The sequence below is a fragment of the Pleurodeles waltl genome, chromosome 3_1, assembly GCF_031143425.1.
Source record: "Pleurodeles waltl isolate 20211129_DDA chromosome 3_1, aPleWal1.hap1.20221129, whole genome shotgun sequence".
In the NCBI taxonomy this organism is placed as follows: Eukaryota; Metazoa; Chordata; class Amphibia; order Caudata; family Salamandridae; genus Pleurodeles; species Pleurodeles waltl.
The window spans coordinates 1,906,594,436-1,906,613,897 of NC_090440.1; the positions used below are offsets into that span (position 1 = coordinate 1,906,594,436).

A 19,462-nucleotide genomic window follows, 5' to 3' on the forward strand; every position below is an offset into this window, starting at 1 on the left:
GGCCAGATATCGAAACCAGTACTATATCCTCCTCCTGTGCCGGCGGCATCAGTACCGTTATCAATGAGGGAAGGACTGACACAGGTCATTGAGCCTGAGTAGAAGTGATTCAGAGCTAGTATGGAACCCATGATCGGTGAATGGGGATCAGACAGTGCCAAGAACAGATCCGCCAGTGGTAATCAAACTGATGGCCCCTACAGATCATTGGGACCCAAATGTGCACCACAGGAAAGACATTAAGAGTGCCAAATATCTACAACATTTCCTCCCTAAAAGCTTCAATCTCCTGCAGTGTCACCAATGGCCCTGTAACTGGAAATGTGGAAGAAGACTGCCTTATACCGTGACACCTTCAAACCTTCTCTTTAAATAGAGAGTGGCGGAAAGAGGCTGAGTCAAGTTTCACTTCCTTGTTCTTACATTTAGACTTCAACGTAGCAGAGGACTTCAAGTGTCAAGTATAACTCTTGTGGGAGCACACCCAAGCCCTTGATCTGGAGTAGGACATACACAAGGTCAATGACCTCTTTTTGTGTTTGGCTTTGTATAGCTTTGTTTCTCGGTCCCAGATCACTTTCGGGGTGCATGAGTGTGACTAGTCGCACAACTTCGAGTTCGGCCCAAGCCCAAACACCAGAGACATACCTTGTGCTAGTCAATGACCAACATTTGTTTTCTACAGTCATGGCAAGGTTGAAGTGTGTAGTCTTAGGAAGGATTTTGCTGTCTTGCACGCTAGATTTTTCTTTGTTTTACGAGTCATCGTGAGGCCAACAAAATTGGAAACAGAGCTCCCGATCCATGTCAGAAGGCACAAACCTGATGTTGGTAGGCAGGGTTAGAACTTACTTATATGTGTCTCTGCTCTTTCATTTCTGGGGTGGTAAGGAGCCGGCATGGAGCTGTGCAGAGCCACAGAGTAGCAACTGAAAATACTGCTGAAAAAGCTTTCAAATCCAGTCTGGCGCATGTGAAATATTCTACATGTGAGGAATCTGCAGTTAGAAGTATCCATCAGAAGGGATACCATAAAAGACTGACATAATATGCTGTCAACTGATCACTCATGTGGTACCTTAATATTAAAAACCATATATTTATATCTGTAGTTATGCTTTTCCACGTATTCTGCTAAAACCCTGGGGTTTAATACTTCAATAAAGCTTTAAAAAATAATAGAGTGGATTTCCTATGTTTCTACACCTTTTGTTGAAAAGAGTGCCAACTCTTTTTTTTCTCTGATTGTTTACCCAAAACGCATTATCTCTATGTAAGTTATGGCAGATACATGGAGGACAGCTTGCCTGCTCCTTCCCTTCAAGCTGGTAAATTGGCACATACCTGTGCTTGCCTGAGGTTCTTCTCTCCAGTGTTTGACACAGTATCCCACCACACGCTGATCACCAAACTACACAACATCGGTATCCAAGGGACTGCTATCAATCAGTCGATCTGTATTTCCCTTCTAATCACCCGCGAGGGTATCCAGGGGCTGGCAGGTTGTGATAGGCTCAGTCGACAGGTCTTGAGTGTTTTTCAGAATTTAGGTAGGGATGGGGAGGTATGGAGCTGCAGAGGGAGGTCGTTCCAAACTTCTGCTGTGAGATAGGAGAAGAGCCCTCCGGTGGTGCTTCTGTAGAGGCAGAGTCTAGGCAAATGATAAGAAAATACCAGGGCCAGCTCTCCACATGCTGCTGCATCGGTCTTCTGCCTGTCTTTTTATTTTTTTTTGCTTTTCCCTCATTTTCACTGCTTTCTCCTTGCTTCCCCCCCCTTTTTTGTGCAACCACTCCACACAACTCCAGACCATCACCTCAGTTCTGGAATTCCAAAGGGCTCTCAAAACCTGTCTGTTCGAATGAGCCTCTGGGACCTGCAAGTGCCTGGATACCCACTCGGGTGATTAGCCATGCTTTACAAACCTTGACTGATTAATTGATAGATAGGAAGGCAGATCAGTGTAGTCCGGCTGGTTGGTTGAAGTTCAGGCGGTGGTTGATGTAAGCAGATCTCAGGCTGTGCAGGGCTCTGCACGCATGGGTCAGTAGTCTCAATCAGCATCTCTTCTTTACAGGGAGCCAATGGAGTTCCTTGGGGTGGGAGGAGATGGGGGTCCGGTGGGGGAGGTTGAGGATGATTCTGGCTGCAGCGTTCTGGATGGCCTAGAGTCTCTTGAGGAGGTGTAAAACGCCTGAGGTAAAGGGCGTAGATGTAGTCGAGTCTGCTCGTGATGAGGGTCTGTGGGACAGTATGTCTGATGTTGGTGGGGAGCCACTTGTAGCACACACAGAGTGAAGAAGCAGGCTGATTAGACTGCCTTAACCTGGGATTTCATGGTCAGTTTGTTGTTGAGGATTATACTGAGGTTCCTGGCATGGTCAGATGGAGAGGGTGTTGGTCCTAGTTCCGCAGGGCACCAGGAATAAGATCAGAGCTTCTGTTTTGTTGGTGTTGTTTCAGGCAGTTCTCTCTCATCCAGTTGGCATCACTCATCATGCAACTATGGAATCTGGTTCTGGTGGTGCTGGGATCCCTGCAGAGGAGGAGGATAAGTTGAGTGTTGTCTGCATATGAGATGTTGTTGAACCGTGGGATCAGACGATGTTGGTCCGGGGTGTTATGTAGATGTCGAAGAGTGTGGTGCTAAGGAATGAGTCCTGGGTGACCCCACAGATGATGTTCCGGGGTTTTGAAGTGAATGGGGGTAGGTGGGCTTTCTGAGTTCTTTCTGTGAGGACAGAGGCAATCTAATTGAGGGTGTTCCCTTGAATACGATGTTGTGTAGTCTGATGATCAGCGTATGGTGGGATACCATATCGAACACTGCAGAGGAGTCGAGGAGGATCAAAGCCGCAGTCTCACCTTGATCGAGAAGGGGTGGGATGTTGTCTGTAGCTGCAAAAAGAGCGGTCTCGGTGCTGTGGTTGCTGCGGAATTCGCACTGGGGGGAGTCGAGTAAGTGCTTGAGATGGGTGGTGAGTTGCTTGCTGATGTCTTTTTCCAGTACTTTGGCCGGGTAGGGAAGAAAGGAGATGCACCAGTAGTTCTTCAGTTCGTTGAGGATGTGATGTTTTTTTTTTTATTAACCCTCGATCACCTCGTCCTGCACACGGGAACTGGGGGGAGCGCTCCCCCCATGTGCTCCCCACCCAGCCCCCCAAGGCAGGGATGGAAGGGGAAGCCCTTCCCCTTCCACCCCCCGCCACCCACCCTGTGACGTCAGCACGCATCGTGCGCTGACAATCACAGAGGGCCTCCTCCCATCGCATTTCTATTTCGATCACGTGGGGGAGGCCCAGAGAGGCTTCAAAGGTAAGGAAAGGAATTTCTTTCCCTTTGAAGTCTCTCTGAGCGTTTCTAAAGCCGGATTGCTTGCAATCCGGCTTTTGAAACGCCCACTAGACACCAGGGATTTTTTTTAATTTTTTTTTATGGAACTAACATAAGGGAGTGACTGACCCCTTGGGCAATGTTCGCTCCCAGGCAGGGGTGGTGTGGGGGGATTAGGGGGTAACAGTCGTTGACATCGATCTGCTGGCCAGGGGCACTTTGGTCATTTAGGTCTTCTGGCCTACCAAACATATAGTCAAGGCACAACTGCAGCCGGCTGCGGGTCTTTGTTCTGGGAAGCGACACGGGTGGTGCGCAAAGGCACCCGGCGCAAGGCTGGGGGGGGGGGGGTGCAGAAACCTCTAGGCACCAGGGCTAATTTTTTTTTTTTTTTTTAAGGTGGGGAGCGACCCTTTAGGCAAGGGTCGCCCCCCTAGGGGGCGTAATTATTTTAGGCCATTTCTGCCCCCCTTGGGAGCAGATTGGCCTATTTTTATGAGGCCAATCTGCCCCCAAGGGGGACAGAAACCACTAGACACCAGGGAGTTTTGGTTTTTTTTACGTGAATTTCACGCAAGGGGAGCAACCCCTTAGGCAAGGGTCGCTCCCCTGGGGGAAAATTGTATTTTAGGCCATTTCTGCCCCCCCCTGCCCCTCCCTATTATCTGAAACCTCTAGGTGCCAGGGCAAATTTTATTTTTTGTGGGGTTGTTTTTTTTTTTAGAGATGGGGAGCGACCCATTAGGCAAGGGTTGCTCCCCTGGGGGGCAAATTATATTAGGCCGATCTGCCCACTAGGCACCGGGGATTTTTTTTATTGTTTTACAGATGGGGAGCGACCCCTTGGACAAGGGTCGCTCCCCTGGAGGGGAAAATTGTATTTTAGGCCATTTCTGCCCCCCCTGCCCCTCCCTATTATCAGAAACCTCTAGGCGCCAGGGCAAATTTTATTTTTGTGGGTTTTTTTTTTTTGGTTTTTTTAGAGATGGGGAGCGACCCATTAGACAAGGGTTGCTCTCCTGGGGGGCAAATTATATTTAGACCATTTCTGCCCCCCTTGGGGGCAGATCGGCCGATTTTAGGTCAATCTGCCCCCAAATGCGCAGAAACCACTAGGCAGCGGGGATTTTTTTTTTGGCGCCAATGTCACGCAGGGGGAGTGACCCCGTAGGCAAGGAAACCTCTAGGCGCCATGGCAAATGTTATTTTTGTGTTTTTGTTTGGTTTGTTTGTTTTTTTAGAGATGGGGAGCGACCCATTAGGCAAGGGTCGCTCCCGGGGAGGGGTTGCGGGGGCACATTTATTTTAGACCGTTGTGTGATCTATTCCTGTCGCGGGCACCAGGCCTACCCACACAAGTGAGGTACCATTCTTATCGGGAGACTTGGGGGAAGGCTAGGTGGAAGGAAATTTGTGGCTCCTCTCAGATTCCAGAACTTTCTGTTACCGAAATGAGAGGAAAAAGTGTTTTTTGGGCCACATTTTGATGTTTGCAAAGAATTCTGGGTAACAGAACCTGGTCAGAGCCCCACAAGTCACCCCATCTTGGATTCCCCTGGGTTTCTAGTTTTAAAAAATGCGCTGGTTTGCTAGGTTTCCCCAGGTGCCGGCTGAGCTAGAGGCCAAAATCCACAGGTAGGCACTGTTTTCTATGAAAAAATGTGATGTGTCCACGTTGTGTTTTGGGCCATTTCCTGTTGCGGGCGCTAGTTCTCCCCACACAAGTGAGGTATCATTTTTATAGGGAGACTTGGGGGAACATAGAATAGCAAAACAAGTGTTATTGCCCCTTGTCTTTCCCTACATTTTTTCCTTCCAAATATAAGAGAGTGTATAAAAAATACGTCTATTTGAGAAATGCCTTGTAATTCACATGCTAGTATGGTCACCCCGGAAATCAGAGATGTCCAAATAACCACTGCTCCTCAACACCTTATCTTGTGCCCATTTTGGAAATAGAAAGGTTTTCTTGATAGCTATTTTTCACTCTTTATATTTCAGCAAAGAATTGCTGTATACCCGGTATAGAATGAAAACGCACTGCAGGGTGCAGCTCATTTATTGGCTCTGGGTACCTAGGGTTCTTGATGAACCTACAAGCCCTATATATCCCCGCAACCAGAAGAGTCCAGCAGACGTAACAGTATATTGCTTTCAAAAGTCTGACATTGCAGTAAAAAGTTACAGAGTAAAACGTAGAGAAAAATTGCTGTTTTATTTTTAATCAATTTCAATATTTTTCTTTTTCAGTTATTATTTTCTGTAGGAAACCCTTGTAGGATCAACACAAATGACCCCTTGCTGAATTCAGAATTTTGTCTCCTTTTCAGAAATGTTTAGGTCTCTGGGATCCAGCATTGGTTTCACGCCCATTTCTGTCACTGACTGGAAGGAGGCTGAAAGCACAAAAAATCGTAAAAATGGGGTATGTCCTAGTAAAAAGCCAAATTTGTGTTGAAAAATGAAAATGTCACTTACCCAGTGTACATCTGTTCGTGGCATCAGTCGCAGTAGATTCGCATGTTCTGCAATAGCTCGCCATCTGGTGTTGGGCCGGAGTGTTACAAGTTGTTTTTCTTCGAAGAAGTCTTTCGAGTCACGGGACCGAGTGACTCCTCCTTTTGTCTCCATTGCGCATGGGCGTCGACTCCATCTTCGATTGTTTTTCCCCGCAGAGGGTGAGGTAGGAGTTGAATTGTAGTAATAGTGCCCATGCAATGGAGTGACTAAGTATGCACGTATTTAAGGTTGAGATGATACATATATAAATAATTGAAAGTAACTTCCAAACTGCTACAGGCTCCCGGGGAGGCGGGTGGGCACATGCGAATCTACTGCGACTGATGCCACGAACAGATGTACACTGGGTAAGTGACATTTTCAGTTCGATGGCATCTGTCGCTGTAGATACGCATGTTCTGCATAGACTAGTAAGCAGTTATTTCCCCAAAAGCGGTGGATCAGCCTGTAGGAGTGGAAGTAGTTTGAAATAATGTCCTTAATACGGCTTGACCTACTGTGGCTTGTTGTGCGGAAAACACGTCTACACAGTAGTGCTTGGTGAATGTGTGAGGCGTAGACCATGTGGCTGCCTTACATATTTCTTGCATTGGGATGTTTCCTAGAAAGGCCATGGTAGCACCTTTCTTTCTGGTTGAGTGTGCCCTTGGTGTAATGGGCAGCTGTCGTTTAGCTTTAAGGTAGCAGATTTGGATGCATTTAACTATCCATCTGGCTATACCTTGTTTTGAAATTGGGTTTCCTGCATGAGGTTTTTGAAATGCAATAAAGAGTTGTTTAGTCTTTCTGATGTTCTTTGTTCTGTCAATGTAATACATCAATGCTCTTTTGACATCTAATGTATGTAGTGCCCTTTCAGCTACGGTATCTGGCTGTGGAAAGAACACTGGAAGTTCCACTGTTTGATTTAGATGGAACGGTGAAATAACCTTTGGCAAAAATTTAGGATTGGTCCTTAGGACGACTTTATTTTTGTGTAGTTGTATAAAAGGTTCCTGTATAGTAAACGCCTGAATCTCGCTTACTCTTCTTAGGGAAGTAATGGCGATGAGAAATGCCACCTTCCAGGTTAAGAACTGTATGTCGCAGGAGTGCATGGGTTCAAAAGGTGGACCCATAAGTCTAGTTAGGACAACATTTAGGTTCCATGAAGGAACAGGTAGTGTTCTTGGTGGTATAATTCTTCTAAGGCCCTCCATGAATGCTTTAATGACTGGTATTTTATATAGGGAAGTTGAATAGGTAGTCTGCAGGTATGCAGATATTGCTGCAAGGTGAATCTTAATGGAAGAGAAAGCTAGGTTAGATTTTTGTAAGTGAAGCAAGTAACCCACTACATGTTCTGGAGTTGTGTGTAATGGTTGTATTTGATTAATATGGCAGTAGCAAACAAACCTCTTCCATTTACTTGCATAGCAGTGCCTGGTGGATGGCCTTCTTGCTTGTTTTATGACTTCCATACATTCTTGGGTAAGTTGTAAGTGCCCGAATTCTAGGATTTCAGGAGCCAGATTGCTAGATTCAGCGATGCTGGATCTGGGTGTCTGATCTTTTGGTTGTGCTGTGTCAACAGATCTGGCCTGTTGGGCAATTTGATGCAGGGTACCACTGATAGGTCTAGCAGCGTTGTGTACCAGGGTTGCCTTGCCCAAGTTGGTGCTATCAATATGAGTTTGAGTTTGCTTTGACTGAGTTTGTTTACCAGGTAAGGAAGGAGAGGGAGAGGAGGAAAAGCGTAAGCAAATATCCCTGACCAGTTCATCCATAGGGCATTGCCTCGGGATTGTTTGTGTGGGTACCTGGATGCGAAGTTTTGGCATTTTGCGTTCTCCCTTGTCGCAAACAAGTCTATCTGAGGTGTTCCCCAGAGTTTGAAATAAGTGTTCAGAATTTGGGGGTGAATTTCCCATTCGTGGACCTGTTGGTGATCTCGAGAGAGATTGTCTGCGAGTTGATTTTGTATCCCTGGTATAAACTGTGCAATTAGGCGAATTTGGTTGTGAATTGCCCAATGCCAAATTTTTTGTGCTAGCAGGCTTAACTGCGTGGAGTGCGTCCCTCCCTGCTTGTTTAGATAATACATTGTTGTCATGTTGTCTGTTTTGACGAGAATGTATTTGTGAACTATTATTGGTTGGAAAGCTTTTAGTGCTTGAAAAACTGCTAGAAGTTCTAGGTGATTGATATGCAGTTTTGTTTGATGTACGTTCCATTGTCCTTGTATGCTGTGTTGATCGAGGTGTGCTCCCCACCCTGTCATGGAAGCATCTGTTGTTATTACGTATTGTGGCACTGGGTCTTGGAAAGGCCGCCCCTTGTTTAAATTTATGTTGTTCCACCACAGAAGCGAGAGGTAAGTTTGGCGGTCTATTAACACCAGATCTAGAAGGTGACCCTGTGCTTGAGACCACTGTGATGCTAGGCATTGTTGTAAGGGCCTCATGTGCAGTCTTGCGTTTGGGACAATGGCTATGCATGATGACATCATGCCTAGGAGTTGTAATACCATCTTTGCCTGTATCTTTTGTGTTGGATACATGCGTTGTATGATGGTGTTGAAATTTTGAATTCTTTGTGGACTTGGAGTGGCTACTCCCTTTGATGTGTCTATTATGGCTCCTAGGTATTGTTGTACCTTGCGTGGCAGAATTTTGGATTTTGTGAAATTGACGGTGAACCCGAGTTTGAAGAGGGTTTGTATGATTTGATTTGTGTGATTTGAGCACTGTATGAACGAATGGGCCTTGATTAGCCAGTCGTCCAAATATGGGAACACATGTATTTGCTGCCTTCTTATGTGTGCAGCGACTACCGCTAGACATTTGGTAAAGACTCTTGGTGCGGTTGTTAATCCGAAAGGCAGTACCTTGAATTGGTAATGTATTCCTTTGAATACAAACCTTAGGTATTTCCTGTGCGATGGGTGTATTGGTATATGGAAATAAGCATCCTTGAGGTCTAAAGTTGCCATGTAGTCGTGTAGTTTTAGCAATGGCAATACTTCTTGTAGTGTGACCATGTGGAAGTGGTCTGATTTGATGAAAGTGTTCACTACTCTGAGGCCTAAGATTGGTCTCAGCGTTTTGTCCTTCTTTGGTATCAGAAAGTACAGTGAGTAAACTCCTGTGTTTATTTGTGTGTTTGGCACTAATTCGATTGCATTCTTTTGCAATAGTGCCTGCACTTCTATCTCCAGGAGATTGGAATGGTGTGTTGTTAAATTTTGTGCTTTTGGTGGTATGTTTGGAGGGAATTGTAGAAATTCTATGCAATAACCATGTCGGATAATTGCTAGAACCCAAGTGTCTGTAGTGATTTCCTCCCATGCTTTGTAATAATGACCTATTCTTCCCCCCACTGGTGTTGTGTGGAGGGGGTGAGTGACATGTGAGTCATTGTTTAGTAGTAGGGGTTTTGGGGCTTTGAAATCTCCCTCTATTTCTAGGGAATTGCCCTCCTCTATATTGTCCCCGAAAACCTCCTCTATACTGTCCTTGGTAAGTGGACGGTGTTGCTTGTGAGGTGCTGGCTTGTGTGCTTTGACCCCGAAACCCCCCTCGAAAGGGCGTTTTACGGAATGTGCTGTAATTCCCTCTGCTCTGCGGGGAGTAGAGTACGCCCATGGCTTTGGCAGTGTCCGTATCTTTTTTGAGCTTCTCAATCGCTGTGTCCACTTCTGGACCGAACAGTTCTTTTTCATTAAAAGGCATATTGAGAACTGCTTGTTGAATCTCTGGTTTAAATCCAGACGTTCGGAGCCATGCATGCCTTCTGATAGTTACAGATGTATTAATTGTCCGTGCAGCTGTATCTGCAGCGTCCATGGAGGAACGTATCTGGTTGTTGGAGATGGTCTGTCCCTCCTCAACCACTTGTTTTGCCCTATTTTGGAAGTCCTTGGGCAGATGTTCAATGAGATGTTGCATCTCGTCCCAGTGGGCTCTGTCATAGCGCGCAAGTAGTGCCTGGGAGTTCGCGATGCGCCACTGGTTTGCAGCTTGTGCTGCGACTCTCTTACCAGCTGCATCGAACTTGCGGCTTTCTTTATCTGGGGGTGGTGCATCTCCAGATGTGTGAGAGTTGGCCCTTTTCCTAGCTGCTCCTACAACAACAGAGTCTGGTGGCAGCTGTGTAGTGATGAAAACCGGGTCCGTAGGAGGCGGCTTATACTTTTTTTCCACCCTTGGTGTGATTGCCCTACTTTTGACCGGCTCCTTAAATATGTCTTTTGCGTGCCGGAGCATACCAGGGAGCATAGGCAGGCTTTGGTAGGAGCTGTGGGTGGAGGAGAGTGTGTTGAACAAGAAATCATCCTCGACCTGTTCTGAGTGGAGGCTTACGTTATGAAATTGTGCTGCTCTAGCCACCACCTGAGAGTACGCGGTGCTGTCTTCTGGTGGAGATGGCTTTGTAGGGTATGCCTCCGGGCTGTTATCTGACACTGGGGCGTCGTATAGGTCCCATGCGTCCTGATTTTGGTCACCCTGGCTCATGTGGTGTGAGCTGGGGAGTGAGATGGAGTTTGTGCTGGTGAAACGTTAATCACGGGCGGAGGAGAGGGTGGTGGCGTAACTCTTTTCACCACTTTTGGTTGTGGTGCTTGTTCCGTCTGGAACTCCAACCTTCTCTTTCTCCTAATGGGGGGAAGGGTGCTTATTTTTCCTGTCCCCTGCTGAATGAAGATACGCTTTTGCGTATGGTCCACATCAGTTGCTTGCAGCTCTTCCTCAAACCTATGCTTTTGCATTTGGGAGGTTAGCGAGTGCTCTTCTGTATAAGAGCCTGAAGCTGGGTCGCTTGCAGTTTGTTTCGGCGTCGAAACTTTGTCTGCGTGTTTTTTCGGCTCGAGCTGACTTTTTTCCTTTTCGGGGCCGAAACCTCTCGGCGTCGATCTGTTTCGGTGCCGCTGTCTCGGCGTCGAGCCGTGTCCACACCGGCATCTCGGTGTCGAGGCTTGTCTCCAGCACTTTCTCGGTCCCGAGAAGGCTGCGTGCCGGTGTCTCGACCGGAGTCGGACGATCTCGGCACTGTTTGGGCCTTTTTCGGTGCCGACGGTCGGTCACCGAATTTATGGGTCGAGCCATGGCCTGGTGGCAGTGGCGTCCCCTGAGCCTTGTAAATGTTTCTTTGTGTGGTTTTCGACGTCTTACTCACGGTTTGTGTGTCGTCGAATCCTTCGGAGTCTGAGTCTTGGATCGAGAAGGTACCTTCTTCTTCCTGTTCCTCGAACTCCCGTTGGGCTGTCGGTGCGGACGCCATTTGAAGTCTTCTGGCTCGACGGTCTCGGAGTGTTTTTCGGGACCGGAACGCACGACAGGCCTCGCAGGTGTCTTCGCTGTGCTCAGGTGACAGGCACAGGTTGCAGACCAAGTGTTGGTCTGTGTAAGGGTACTTATTGTGGCATTTGGGGCAGAAACGGAACGGGGTCCGTTCCATCGGCGTTCTTCAGCACGCGGTCGGGCCGACCAGGCCCCGACGGAGGATCGAAAAACTACCCCGAAGGGCACCGGAGCTCTTCGATCTTCGATGCGGTGTGGAATGTAAGTACGCCGATCCCGAACGCAACAATACCGACGAAAATCTTCCGAAATTAGCTAATTTTCCGTTCCGAAACTCGGAGCGACAGGAACACGTCCGAACCCGATGGCGGAAAAAAAACAATCGAAGATGGAGTCGACGCCCATGCGCAATGGAGACAAAAGGAGGAGTCACTCGGTCCCGTGACTCGAAAGACTTCTTCGAAGAAAAACAACTTGTAACACTCCGGCCCAACACCAGATGGCGAGCTATTGCAGAACATGCGTATCTACAGCGACAGATGCCATCGAACTTGGGTTTTCGGATTCAAGTCTGCCTGTTCCTGAAAGCTGGGAAGCTGGTGATTGTAGCGGGAGAAAAAAAAACACAAGCCTTCTTCTGCAGCCACTTTTTCCCATTTGTTTGAAAAAAAAGAGATTTTCACTGTATTTTGGCTAATGTCTTGGCCTCCTTCAGGGGAACCCACAAAGTCTGGGTACCTCTAGAATCCCTAGGATGTTGGAAAAAAAGGACGTAAATTTGGCTTGGCTAGCTTATGTGGACAAAAAGTTATGAGGGCCTAAGTGCGAACTGCCCCAAATAGCCAAAAAAAGGCCTGGCACAGGAGGGGGAAAGGCCTGGCAGCGAAGGGGTTAAAGGCTTAATCTCTATGTGCTTCACTCTATGTGCTTCAGAAATGTTTCACTGTAGAGCCAGCCATTAAGACCACTTCCCGACAATGCATCTGCAGACAAGAGAGGGGTTAAGAGGTCCATCCTTAAGGCCTTAAATAATTAGGGGGATAGTTTTATGGAAAATATGTACACCTTAATGGCCACATACCATATTTCTGAAGCCCAGGCAGACTACCAATATAGTTTCGACATACTGTTTTCTATATCAAACTACAATAAAACATACTGCCTTTACATCATCTAGACGTGGATATTCAGCGCCTACCTAAAGCTCAACCCAACTGTAACGATGTACAAAACGGCTTGCGCGGAGTCTCCATTTCAGATTTCACATTTAGGTTGACATCTTTTCTAATGGTGACTTTTTTACATTTTACATTCACACAACAATGTACTGAGAAGATATTGTACATGCAGCTCATTCCTAGTAAGTGCTGCTGCCATGTAGTCTGTACACTCTGTCCAAGACTGGGCACATAGAATGCTATGCCCTTGTGTTATGTTGTCTGTTGGAAACAGCTCTGAGGCTCCTGACAAACCACTGCATCAGCCCTGCACCTTTGACAGAGCGATATGAGCAGGTTTTTATTTTATAAACAGCCTCTGTGCTACATTCGGCAGTGGAGCACTTCTGCTGGTATTATCCTGGAACGAGGTGTGCTGTGACTGAGATGCAGCCCTGCTGACTCTGACCTCTATCCTGCAAAGGTCGATAGCCTGATCTACACCAGACCGGCTTCCTGGCACATCATACCCAGGTATGTGTTAGACTATCCCAATGGATCTGGCAGGGGGTACTCCTGCTATGCTCTCGATAGTGTAGGTAGTAGCAAATAGGAGTGCATCAACATAGTAACTTTACCAATGTTGAACTGTTTATCTTTTTCACTATTCTCATAATACTGGTTACAATGCTTTGTTTCATCTGCCTAATAATCGCAACTCACTCTTGCTGAACAAGAATACGATTGTTTCAATAAATCTTTGAAAAGCCATTTTCATGTCTACCTGTGCTTACCTTGCGCATGCAGGGAAACAACAAAAGGGTACACTTGTTTCCACAATTTCCTTGGGAATAAGAGTGGTTATGTTTGAGGCTGCTGATACCATCTGGTACCCTGGTAAGGTCAGAGGTTCAGATGGAGCACAATGAGCTAGCTAGGAAACAGGGTCGACATTTCCTGGTGGTATAGGTGACTACGTTCCTGTAGCCTGAAGGTAATGTTGGCATAATACACAGTCCTATTTAATTTCTAGGAAGCGAATAACATGGCACCACCGTCGTAGATCAGGCACTTACTTAATGGGCATCCTGAATAGTTCTTGCATGTGCCCAAGGTCCCTTTTTCAACTTTATATGAGATGTTCGTTGTGTTAGTGATGAATCCTCCTCAGCTTAATATGATACTCCTATTTTTGCCTGAAGAGTGTTCAACCTTGCACCTTTAAAAGGGTTACCCTACTATCGTATTTTCTTCATTGAATTCCATTAATTAAACTTGCAAACACAGTTAACATCCGTGTTAATTGTAGATATGCTATTACAGCACATTTAATGGCACAAGGGATCCCTATTGAGGGTGGAGATGTTACCTTTGTGGTTGAGGCACACGAAAAGTATAAGTACACAGTTTTTTATTCTTGGGTTAATTTTCCTGCAGCAGATGCCACGACACAGACATATCATACATACACCGAGGCCCGCAGTACCTAATCAATACAGGCCTTAACAACAACTAGAAATAGCACTGACTTTTTCAGGAACATCAAACTGTTTCCAAGGTGTTCCTCTCCCACATCCAATTCAACATGTAAGACTGGGTCCCCTCAGCAATGATAGAGCAACTGGGCCAGACTTAGGCGGCTATACACCATGCCCAAATTTAGGAGCATGAAATGCTTGAGAACTAACCACACTATATAATCACATTGTCAAACTAAACCGTCACCTAATGCAATACATTATGCACACACTGACCGTCGTCCCAGGACGGGCTGTTTAAGCTGGGCAGCCACAGATAACTGTGCCTGCAATTCGTCCTGTTACTATTAACGCAGTTACGGATAAGGTTCCCATCAAACAAGAGGAAATTACATTTTGGATTGCACAAAAAACAAAACTGCTTGAAGCAGTGTTTCCACACACGGGACCCCAAGAAAAACACAGAATTCTCACAATGTATCTACCACTTGGTACTGTTGTGTAGCCATTTTAGTTATAGCTTCATACGCGTTATTTTAGCGACCTAGGCCTGCAGCTGTGCACTTTAACCTAGATATATTTTATTCAGCTTCGTTTATTATTTTAACAAAAGCCACATTTGTGGAATTGTTTTATTTCTATCTATCTAGCTGTCCTTTGCCTAGGGCAGCACTGGGTTATAAAACAAGAAATTTATTTCACTCTGTGCTTTTCTCAAGGCTGCAGTAAGATAGGTTGCTGGTAACGCTTTGTCTCAAGCGTTCATAGAAACATACAGATCCTTCCATAGAGACAGTTTCTCAGAACTTCAACTGTTTTATTATAAAAACACTTCTCGGTCCCATACACGTTAGAGGGAGATTCCAGCTAGATGACCATGACTGTATGCGGATTGCTGAACGCTCTGCTACAACTGCTTATGTAGACTACAGGCTTCTTGCTCAGGTATGGGGGGTGATGTCTTCCCAATGGAACCTGAAGGGCAGAACTAGAGCTCAACATGCTGTGCTCTAATATAGCCTAGGTAGCAATTATTTTAATGATTCTAGTGACAATATGATAGTGTTATTTTTATGCTTTACTCTCCTTGTCACAATTTTAATCCCCTCAAGCTTTATTGTCCTGATTATTGCAGTACATGCTTTATTATCTAAGATGCAGTTGCTTCATTAAAACCTTATTGAAATGTATACTGCCTCTGATTGTTCTCCCTCTAGAAGACTGTGCCACCTAGGGCACAGTCCTTTGCTGCCATATAAACCATAACACATGGCACACCATCCATTGCTGTTTTGCCTGAAATGCTAAAGCAATTTCAAAATGAATACAGGGCTGTCCCTGCCCTGGATTTGGGGATGAAATTAACTGCCAACTTCCACAGTTTCCGCAATTATTTTAAGTAATATCAAAAAGATGGCAGCAGTACTGGCTGTTCGTCAATGGGTCATGCAGGTTACCGTTATGGACTAGGAGTGCAAATTACCAAAACAAAAATTTAAGAGCTAGGCCTAATAAACTACAGCTTAAAGGTAGATCTAGCTCAGATAATACCAAACACACATTCGAGTTTTAGAAAAAATGCTGGGACAAAAAAAAAAAGAAACAAAAAAACACAGGGTGGATCTCTGCAACCGGAGTCCACTGAAAAATGTTATTATTTGGTAACCGTGATACACTTAGACAGCCTGAGAGGTATCAGTATACTGATAAACATCTTCTCGTTCCTTTCAGGACTCATCCGAAAAACACTCAGAGAGAGGGGGACGAAGCAAATGAAGGCATGAAGAGTATGCGAAACCGAAAACGGACTTACAACGCTCATCTGACATCATCATAAAAAAGGAAGAGAAACTTCCCCAAAAAAAAAAAAATTTTTTAAAAAGTGGCAGGTATTTCCACCAAATATGTCAAACACATTGAGAACGCTCCTTAGACAGCGCAGCAGAGGCCACAATAGTTTGCCGGAATCTTCAATAGTTTCTGGTTTCAAAAGCAACTAATCAATATATTCAAGTTGAAGCACCAGATCAGCGGGTTAGCCCCCTGACAGACTTTATGATTTGGGCATGCAATTTGAGGGTGACATACTGCGTACTATTTATTTACATTTACGCACTTGTGTAAACACAACTAAGCTGGTAATCTGCATAATTGCGGGGTCCACTGGTTACACATATGTCACCTCTAATGAGTGATACTGTGTCAATTGCTTATGAATCGAATTTACACTCCAATGCTTAAATACGTTTTGCATCAACAGATGAAATGCTGACTGCAATTCAGACAGCTGTTAGAAAGGAAAGACTGTTGGCTGGGGGAAACGCATAATTGTGGTAACTCCCATTCAAGCCTTAGAGGCTGTTACCAAGGAAAGCGTTCCTAACGCGAAATCCTTACATCCACGATGGATACAATGGGCCACCTCCTTAAAAGCTACTGATGCTGACTATGTCTTTTACCCTACTTTGCAAACATAAGAATTGCTCCAGCACGAACCTGGCTACCCTGTGCCCAGTGACATTTTGTAGTATTCAAACTTACCTCATCCAATGGGCTCCAACCTGCAGCTGCTGCTTGGCTGGTCCTGAAAATCATGAATTGGCGCTTCCTGCTTTGAAGACCTGGAAGCTGACATCGTAGCTTCCGCTTTTTTAAATCATATGCTCGAGCCTCTGCCTGATTAGAAGCCAAGATAAGGTTGGAGGTTGACCCTCCTTCTCTAACCTGGCTTCTGATAGGCATTATCAGCGTATGATAGAGAAGCCCCACTAAAGCTCCATTAGCTGACATGCTGCACAGCTTGAGGTTGGTGAAGCACCATGGAGTCCCCTCTGGTACTAACATGTTGCAGCTCTTTACATAAAAAACAACAATCAGTAAACTGGTTTGTTATCCTGTAAAATTATTTAGCAAGTATTGAAAGAGGTGGGGGCACCACCCGGGCGCCCCCTATTGGTGAGCTGCCTTTGGTACCAGCTCTCTCTTTTACGGTGAGTGAAACCATTTCTTCCAGAAAGCAACATCAGAACTGCTGTTTAAGCCCTTGTCCTCTCACATCGGGATAGTGATATTGCCCTACTCCCTGAATGCCCAGACTCCATATTGGCGCCTCTTAACAGCATTTTCCATGCCACAGCACATCTCATCCTGGGGTTGAAGAAATATGATCCTATCAACAAGCATCCTGATAAAGCTCCTTTAGCTCCCCTTGCATACCCAAACCCACTTCAAAACAAGCTGCATCATTTACAAAGCCATTGCAACCAGCATCCCCATTTATCTTGCAGACAAGTAATAACCCCCAGTAATAAGTATAGCACACCATCTCTGTTGTTTTTTTCCCACACCTGCAGCCAGAACACCATCAAAGTGTAAACTAAGAAGTGTGAAAAAGAAAAAGCAAGGCAACAGGCCTTTTATATTATGCACCCAGGATCCAGAACAATAGCTCTGTATCCAGCTGTTACTCCACCTCCCACCGATACTGCCCCTACTTAGGAAAGAGTTTAAATCTCACCTCTTTAAACAACTCAATAACACAATGTATTAGTAGTCCACAATCCACCTAAATCTCCTATCTCTTGTTGACTTTATGTTGGACTTTGAGTACGTACAGTGCATCACTGCTTTCTGGTTACATTCGCACTATAGAAATGCCACATAGACACATAGTTATATGTACTCCTCTCTTCTGAGGGAGTTGTGTCATTTTATCCCATTACTAACAATGGCCAGCAATCACCCCTAGAAATCAGTACAGCACACTCAAAAATTAGATAAGACAATGCTTTCGCCAAATCTTAGCACCCTCCTTGCAGGGAGACAGCAAACACTAGTTCTACAATTACATTAAGACACAGAGCATTTCTTCATGGCTGTTTGTCCCTACATTATTTTGCTACATTGTCACTGACATGTGGCAATACACAAAATTGTAAATAACATCTGCAACACCTTAAGTAGTTTTTAATAGTTTAGCTTATCTACCTTGGCAGGGTATTGCTCCATTTGCCTGTTGTAGCATTTCTGAGCTTCTGATCTACACAAGGAAGTAAATTGGTATTAGTAAATGCTTGTGTCTACTGGAGAGGAACAAATATCAACATTACACCTTTGTAAAGCTATCAGTGCATTTTCGCCAGAGATTCACCCTATAGAACAGACATGACCCTAAAAGTCAGCTGAGGCTTGCAAAGGATATGGCTGAAAAATTCACACTTCTAAATGAAATAAACACAATAGTTTTCAAATTAAAGCTGTTTTGGAGGAGAAGTATTAAAATAAAGTTCATTCAATTGGAGGTTGGGACTGGACGCAACACTCTAAATAAAGTTTCACAAAAACAACACAATTTATTTAACAAGTGAACAACACCCAGATAACGTGATATCTCACATCCTCTACTGACGTGAGCCAATATAACCATTCCTACTTAAAGGCAAAGAAATGGTGAGACTGAGCAGGTGTTCAGGTTCTTATCTACTAATGGATTCCAGAGAAATCGCTATCAGGAAAGCAAGAGGATTAGAAAAATAACAGCAAATTTAACAAGTATAATCAACAAACAACAATGCAGTGAATGTAAGAAACTGGATTATTATTTTGTGAGAGGTCTAAGGGGGCTACCCACCTCTTGTTATAATCATAGCCCTTGAGCCTTCATATAACGCATTTTCCTTGTTTGCGCCCGGCGCATCTTTTAAAAGTTGCGCTCTGCACAAACAAGGAGAGTGCACCGTATTAGAATGAATGCAGCTGTGGGGTGAAATACAGAGCAACTTTGAAGCAGTCGCTGTGTTTCACTGTGCAGGCCGCAACCCAACTGTACTTTTAAGAGGGGTGAAAGATCCCCTTGTAGACAGGTGCACTGAGTGACTGCTCCCGCCTAAACGGATATCAGGGGGGGTGAGGGGGTCCATAGGACTGCCTTGATACACTCCAATAGGCTGCCATCAGGTGGTGCACTGACAGTACAGCAGCTTTTTGTGGCGCACTGTCCGTGTGCCTCCTGAGAGCTTCTTTGCCTTTGCACCCATGTCTATAATGTGGTGCGGACGCAAAGGGAAAGAGACTCTCTCATCTGAATTGGGCCGCACCCCCATACATATGAGGGAATTCCCTTCAAAGATAGCGCTGTTGCTTCATATGCGCCACCTCTACCTGCGCTGCAGAAGGGGCAGCAAAAGCATCTGAGGCCCCTTCTCTAAAACCAAAGTGTCCCAGGGGTACACAAAGTGCGCGCAAACGCCTGCTGTCCCCCCAGGGCACTTTGAGTACTACGGATCTACGTAGGTATGGCACAAAGCAGGCAGGGTTAACTTAGGGCAAATATAAAGTATTTATAGCATACACAAATGGTAATAAAGTCGAAATGCAAAATAATGGGAATACCCAAACAAATTAGAAAAACTAGAGTAAAAATTAATAAATGGCATCAAGATGACCACAATCCAATAAGGGGAACTAGTTGTATGATGTTTTTTAAGTTTTAAGTAAAACATAGCACTCAGAAGAAGAATGTGCCATAATAGGCAACGGCTGCAGTGGACTATGACCTAAGCACTATTTTACGCTGACTGCAATGGAGCAAGGGTCATATGCACCTACCAGGATCGTCAGGGTCGGCTTTAGCACTGGTGGCGCCCGGTGCAACAATCTTTTTTGGCGCCTCCCCGCCCACCACATGATCACCTCC

At 45.3% G+C, this 19,462-nt stretch overlaps 1 protein-coding gene across 4 annotated transcripts in view; it reads right to left on the reverse strand.

Annotated features, from left to right (window-relative positions):
• The window catches only part of CFLAR (CASP8 and FADD like apoptosis regulator), a 224,671-nt gene that overhangs the window by 66,700 nt on the left and 138,509 nt on the right, over positions 1-19,462 (reverse strand). For all 4 annotated transcript variants that reach the window (XM_069226076.1, XM_069226080.1, XM_069226079.1 and 1 more), the window contains one exon: positions 17,755-17,806. In XM_069226076.1, the coding sequence (XP_069082177.1) occupies positions 17,755-17,806 (52 nt within the window). The remainder of the gene's footprint in view (positions 1-17,754; positions 17,807-19,462) is intronic.